This window comes from Cyprinodon tularosa, unplaced genomic scaffold (assembly GCF_016077235.1).
Source record: "Cyprinodon tularosa strain WSP-4 unplaced genomic scaffold, ASM1607723v1 ctg372, whole genome shotgun sequence".
Classification (NCBI taxonomy): Eukaryota; Metazoa; Chordata; class Actinopteri; order Cyprinodontiformes; family Cyprinodontidae; genus Cyprinodon; species Cyprinodon tularosa.
Window position 1 is genome coordinate 904,244 of NW_024039088.1, and position 7,405 is coordinate 911,648.

The 7,405-nt window shown below is 41.9% G+C and overlaps 1 protein-coding gene across 2 annotated transcripts in view; it reads right to left on the minus strand.

The window, feature by feature from the left end:
* The window catches only part of LOC119790862 (cGMP-dependent protein kinase 1), a 121,529-nt gene extending 115,300 nt beyond the window's left edge, over positions 1-6,229 (minus strand). Inside the window, exon 1 of one of the 2 annotated variants that reach the window (XM_038296594.1) lies at positions 5,586-6,229. In XM_038296594.1, coding sequence (XP_038152522.1) covers positions 5,586-5,842 — 257 coding nt within the window. In that variant the 5' untranslated portion in view covers positions 5,843-6,229. Of the gene's footprint in view, positions 1-1,378; positions 1,991-5,585 lie in introns of those variants that run through there. The other variant, XM_038296593.1, reaches the window with a different exon arrangement.
* Positions 6,230-7,405: the final 1,176 nt, after the last annotated feature.

Sequence of the window (7,405 nt, forward strand, 5' to 3'; positions counted from 1 at the left end):
TCAATGGTATTTCAGGCAAAAAAATAAAATAAAAACTACTTGCAGTAAGTAAAAATTAAATGTGTATAAAATAAGACTTGCCATCACTGGTATAAACGCATCAATTAACATTTTGATATTTTTTTAGCTTCACAAAATACGTGTGTTAAAATGCAATAACTTCCTTTGTAGTCCAGGTTTCTGTGCTGCTATCCACAAGTAAAATTGCACCCTGGAGGCTGAGCCATGTTGCTCATATGATAAACTGGACATTCTGCTAAAGTCGATAGTGGAAGAGTCAGAGAACCATTAACATGCAGCACAGTCCTCCAGGTTCTGGTCAATTACTTAAATTTAAAGTCACTACCTCACTAGATTTCCAGTAAGTAATTTCTGAATGGATAAATGTGCACTTATACAAAAAAAAAAGACTCCGAGGGAAGAGTGATTATCATAATGAAATGGTCACTTGAGTGTGTTTCCTGTATTTTCCATTCCAGACCACTGTCAATGATTAAACGGATTTAAAAATAGAAAGAAGAGAAAAGTGTCTGTCTGTGTTTTCTCCAGCACAGAGCAGACAGGTGTGACACAGACTAATAGCCTTTTTGTGCTCAAACAAATAACTGCTGTCAGATTTGAATCTGCTTTGATAAGATCCTCACAGGCTTGTTTGCATGCATTTCACCATCTCATCTCAACGTTTCATCCAAATTGGTGATTTCCCTAACCCCCCTCTTGCATTTCCACAGCTCAAAGTGGAAAAAAAAAGTTATTTACTTGAGACATGAAGAATGTTCTTCCTGTCCACCTTTCAATAAGGAAGTGCATAGCTCAACATAGGCCGAAACCACACGCACAGCTGGAATATTCTGACCTCTTCTTGCCAATAAAGTGGAGCAGGGGACCCTGTTTGCTTGAGAGTTTGAGAAGAGGAATGAGGTCTCTAGAGTAAACACGCACAGCTATGCTATTAAACTGCCTGTCACGCCGTCAGAATTTGTATAAAACAGGCGCTGGTACATTAAACAGAGCTGCAGCCATTATCTACATCCATCTATTATTCCAGGTTGGTGGAATGAGGCTGGAGGTTTTCTGCGCATTTCTGCATTTTAATATAAGGAGTTTTATTGATATTGAGAATTGCATTGTTTTTCTGAAATAAAGAAGCACCAAAAAAATCCTTTCTAGGGCAAAACAGTTGCCAAAATAATCTGACGTGTGTGTGTGCGCGATGAGTTTGTGCGTGCATCCTTTTCTGTGTGCGCTACAGGTGAAACACCTGCTACACCACGAGCAATATTACGCACAAGATTCCCACAGGTGGGGAAAAAAATGGGGTAACGCATACAAATTATAGGGTAGTTATTCTTAGGAGCAGAAGATTCCGAACACCTACTGTGGGCTTTTGGGGTAAAAAGGCAGGGTGACATGGCTGAGGTCGTGGATGTCAAAGGCAGTGGGCTCGGCGGAGATCGCCTGTCTCTTGGTCCGCTGCTGCTCCTGCAGCTCGGTCTGCTTGTGGACCTGTTGGGTCGCCGGCTTAATGATGGAACGGTATTTGTCCAGCTCGTTTTGCAACCTCTGGATGAGCTCATCCTTCTGGTCGAGCTCCAGCTCCAGCTCGTCGATGAGCGCGTCCCTCTGGCGCAGCTCCTCAATCTTCTCCTGGAGCGCGTACTGGAGGTCACGCAGTGTTCCCATTTCTGTGCGACTTTTCCTACAAGTTTACGCGTTCGATCGAATCCTTTTCCTCTTTCCTCTGACAAGCTGCGCGCAAACTTTATCCGGCATGAACAGCTTTAGAGGATGCAGCTCCTTTCTCCGCTGAGTGGGGGAAACCCTCGCTTCCAGACGGATGCTTAGTTTAGGCTTCCCCTTTACTGTCATAAAACGTGTCAATCGTAATCGTGCAAAGTTTGCTCCTCTCTCTCTCTCTCTTTCTCTCTCACCCTCCTCCTCAGTCCCTCTGCGATGTGGCAAAGGTGGACCGTCCTCCCCGAGTGCGTCAAGCTGCGACCCGGAGAGAGCGCATGGCGAGAAGGGCGCCTACAGGAATTTGTGGCACAGTGCAGTTTGGCACACCAAAGAGAGCGGCGCTTTGTCTCACATGAATAATGAAGTCAGTGAGAAAGCCATACTTCGGTATGGAGTTCCAAATAAATGAGTCGTAATGGAAGCTGGAGGTGATGTGGTGCTTAATGAACCTGCAGAAATGAGCATCTGCTTCTGTCTGTCTTCTGTTTGTCTGCTTATGTTTGTCAGAAATATATGCAACTGGTCCCAATGCTGCACATGACAAACCAATAGATGAAAATTAAAACGCAAAACGGATGTGATTAATGGGAAGGGATGTTTCAGTTCCATCCTGCAAATATGTTGTGACAAGTAGAGCGCGTAAAAGGTGCCAGAACCAAGAGGATCTTCCACAGACCTCATCAAATCTAATGTGGTGTGCACTCTGAACTATCTGTCCGCACGGTCCCAATGAGTCATCTCCGTGAAAAGAATTTGGTTCTGTGTGAGCTGGACAAATTTAGAGGGAGTATTATCTGCCAAGGACAATCTGATATGGTGTGGGGAGAGGGGGGTGGGGGTCCAGGCTAAAAACAGCAATTACAGCTGAGAGGTGGTAGCTGACAGGTATGAACTAAAGCTGAGGGGGAAGAGATTTCCCTGGTTGGGTGGGAAACGCCTGTGTGAATAAGGCATTTCTTTTTCTTTTTTTTCCTGACAGAAGGAATGTAAACAGTTCAGAACTCAGACACATGGCGGAGAAATAGGTCACAGCTGCCCTCTGGTGGCGGTGGAAGGTAGCGACCAAGGTAAAGGGGGCGACGCTCCTGGTCGCAGAAATAATATATTTAAAACATGTCGCTGTAGGAAATTAAAATATATACTAAATAAAATGAAACACTGAATATGAAGTAAAAAAAAATTGATTCTGAATTTCAACCATGCTGAATGAATTTTCCACTACTGACTTTTATGTATTTATTTATTTTTATTCTGTAGGGCAAACCAGAAATCAAGCAAATGGTATATCTTCTGCTTGTGGTCTGATTTATAATATTAAATGAAATAAAATCAATAATCAGGAGCTAAGAATTGACAGGAACATAACACCACCAGTTTTATAATATATGCTTATTGATCTAGCATCTTTATATGACTGAAAAAAATAATGCAACCATTTGTGGCATTTACTTAATCATATCTAGTTACTTTAAAAAAAAACGTTGCATGTTAGCAGGTAGGACATAAACAATTGTGTTAAAGTAACTAAATATGAATAAGTAAATGCCAAAAATGGTTGCATTATTTATAAATGTTTATAGTTTGCTGGTAAAAAGAAGATAAGTCCAAATAAATTAAAGCTAACTTGGGAAAAAAAGAATTAAATTGCAGTATCCAATAATAACTGAACCAGGAATGTTAGAATAGGCTCCTTTGGAAATATTGATTTCAAACAGCATTAGAGGGCGAAATATATCAGTCTGTATAAACCAGGGAAACAAAAAGACATACAAACTATGGCCTGGTGGCAGAAAATCAGTTAAATTAAGTTGTTTCATTTGAAGTACAATATAAATAAGAATGCAATGCCAGCCATCTGTGCATATGGAGAAATGTAAGCATAAGCTGTTTGTTTTCTACTGACTTAGCATTTGAAATAAGAACATTTCAGACAATGATAAATGGAAATGTATTTAAAAGAAAGAAATTCTATAAACCAAATGTTTGATTCTTAAAAAGGACATTACAATATAATAAAAAAGTCATGCAAAGGTGTAGCTAGAAATTGCAATTTTTAAATGAACTTGTTTTGTGGAGCATATGTGGGGAACATCTGTTCAGCAGTGCACCAGACTGTCTTGTTAAATCAGTAAATACTCTGCATCTATTTTACTAAAATCTTTCTTTGTATTTTTCCACAAATAAAACAGTACGGTGTTAAAATTAACTGAAATGCTGCTTGCGTTTGAGCTACTTAAAAACATTTGTTGTATGTTTGTCAACAGAAGGCAGCACCTAAAAAGCTGCTAAGTGAACTTCCGATGCCAGGAAGCCCAGACCTGCCTTCAGGCCCTCTAAGGTCCCCTAAGCATCCCTGCATTCAACTCCTCAGGAGACGGCTCTCCTACTGTCCTTCAAAGCTCCTCTGCGCTTTGAATTTCACCTCTCCAGCCATCCAGCTCAGCCCTTTTCCTATACAGATCAATGGAAATAGGATCTGTATCTCCATGCAGCTGAATCTGGAGAAAGCACACAGAGGCGTTCCAGCGGCTCCACGGTGCCACGTCCTGACTCTTAATGGAGGAGGGTCACACACTGTCTATGTCCTGGCCGGTGCTCAGCCTTCTTCCACACAGAGATGGTGATCATCTTTGCTTGTTCATTACACACAATTAATCTGTTTGTTCACTGGAAAGACATTTGAGCATTTCCCATGACTCATCAGCTGACTGATTTAAAAGGGAAAACAGTCTAAAGAAGGAGAACCAACAGCTGCAGGAGGTCGGATGGATGGATGGATGGATGGATGGATGGATGGATGGATGGATGGATGGATGGATGGATGGATGGATGGATGGATGGATGGATGGATGGATGGATGGATGGATGATAGATAGATAGATAGATAGATAGATAGATAGATAGATAGATAGATAGATAGATAGATAGATAGATAGATAGATAGATAGATAGATAGATAGATAGATAGATAGATAGATAGATAGATAGATTTTAATGAGCATCTCATCATCTAATGAGCACAGTGTGGACTTCCCCTGCATGCTCTTTATTGATGCAAATGAAGTTTGGAAATTGTCTAGCCACTTCAATCAAATTAACCTCATTGTTTATGGCACAGTGTCAACAGAACCATGCTTCCTCTGAGTGCACAGTATGTGTCAGACAGACCTCCAAATGACAAGTCATTTTTGATGTTGGTGAATATAAAAGATGAAGCCTGTCAAAGTTTTCAGTCTGTGATTAAACTGCATAGACAAAGTGAATAAAGGGTGATGTAAAAGCTGCAATATGGTGATGACCTCAACCTCATGAAACCTCTGAAAATAAGGCCGTGTGAACCTAAAACGAGCGTCTGAAGGTGATGAAGGAAGCATATGGTCAAACAAAGCGCTTTCTAATGGAGTATTAAATATCCTCAGACATGCACTTTGGGTCCTCAGCTTCCATCTACTAAAAGCCAATAATGCACAGCACTTCCTCCAGTCTGCGTCCTCTGGGACCGGAGTGATGGATCTGATCAATTAGGAAGCTCTTTCAGAAGCTGCGTCATTCACCCTAAGAATGAAAGTACTCCTCCATTCATGACAAAGCTCCAAATCTCCAGTTTTTGATAAAGAACGGAGTAAAAAGTTGTATTTATTTATTTTTCACACAATTTGGTGGATGAATTGCAAATAAACCCATGTGTAAACAGGCTTGATCAATTTCTACCCTGAAACTCTGTTAAAAGCTTAACATTGATTTAAAATATCAATGGAAAATATTTGATTTGAGCAGAAAAAAACAACAACAAAACACTCAAATATAAGAGATGGGACACGCATGTTACGCAAGAGAGCGTTTCTTACCAGTCAGACTTAGGATATTTTCGAAACGCCTGCCTGGACAGGTCCTGGTGCGTCTGGGGCTCCGCGGAGATGCCCTGAGCCCTGCGGGTCCGGGGTCCGATAAGTTGCGCGCTCGGCAGGACAGACTGACATTTGTGCAGTTTCCTTTTCAGCTCATGGATCTCGTCCTCCCGGTCCGCCAGCCGCCGCTCCAAGTCTCGTATCCTTTCCTCCTTCAGCAGCAGGATCTTGGCAAAGTCATCCTCCAGCTCGCTCATGTTGAAATCCGCGTTCAACTTCTCCGAGATGATTAAACTCCCAGCAAGTCGCACCAATCTCTTTCTTTGATCTCTAACACCAAGATATGATGCTCCGACAGTCCCACTCCACCAGCAGCTGGTTTATACCAGAAGAGAATAGCAAAGCAGGCGTTTAAAGCCGAAGCGCGTCCAACTCATGGAGCCTGTCCTCCAAGTCTCCAGGGAAATGCTGCTGCTGCTGCTGCTGGTGAGCCTTCATTGAGAAGCAATTACAGCAGATCTTCCTCTCAGCAGGCCGTCGAACTTGGCACCAAAGAGCAAGTCCTGTAGTTCAGCAACACACCTCCAACCACAGACGCCTCGGCCGTCCCCACTCCCCCTCCTCCTGCTGCTGCTGCTGGGTTTGCTCTGCATGCATGTGCGCGTATCTTCTGGGCGACGCACATCACCTCCCTGACCCACCCGATTGCAAACAGCCAAAAACCTATTATTCCCACTCATAGTTATTCGCGTCACTGGACAGAGAACTGGGCTTAAGCCTGTTTATAAACAAAGCTCAGTTAGGCAAAAGTTATCTCCCTATATGGCCAATGCATTTATATTCCCTGTTTCCAGTGGAGTGACTCTGATTTCCTTTGGCTTTAGATGAAACATTGCGTTAAAACGTGATTAAGCTGCAGCTTAGGACTTATTGAAAGTTTATTCTAAACTTTTTATTTTGAAACTGTTTATTATAAATGGTCTTTAGTCTCCAGATTAGGCTCAGCCATAAATTGCATAGGGTCCAAAGCAGAGATTGGTTTGGGGGGATCACTCCATCTAACCTCACCATTGTCATGGTTTTGGTTTTATTCAAGTTTTATTTTTGAGTTTTCATGGGTGTTATTATGATTCTTGTGTTCTAGGTATTTTTGATACTGTTTGAGTTCTTAGATATTTCCTGTTTGCCCTCTTGTGTCAGACTCCTTTACCTTTGCTCCCTTCTTGCCCCTGATCACACCTGCTCCCACTCTCCTCATTAGCCTGGTCTTTGTTTCTCTCTCATATAATCTCCTCCTGTTCAGTCACTCTTTGCTGGTTGGTCGTCATTACTTTGTCCCCTTCTGGTTGTGAGTATTCTTGGTTTTGAGCATTTTGGGATTTTTGCTTTTGTTTAACTTTTGGTTAATTAAACCTTTAAGTAACCTTCTCTAGCTTTGTGTCTGCATTTGGGTCCTGTCAAACCTCCACCCTCCCCTTGACACCCATAATTAGTTGGATTTGGGAGAGTCAGGGAGCAGGTGGAGTATAGGTGATGGGTGGAATATATTTTGCTGCTGGTATGGAGCACCTAAAACATTTTTCTTTTTATGTTCAGGCTTAATTTTCATCAATAAAACCAAGATAAATTTTAAAAGGTGGTGAAGCAATAATTGTGCAAAACACAGCCAAAATGTGCAGAAGAGTAAGTGTGCTGTTTGAAAAACAAAAATTGACAAGAGTAGGTTAAAATAAGACAAAAGCTTAGACTGAGAGCAGTCACTTGGGCACATAACAAACTGGCACTCTACAGTAGGATTTAAAAGGGCTCTACATTCAGTC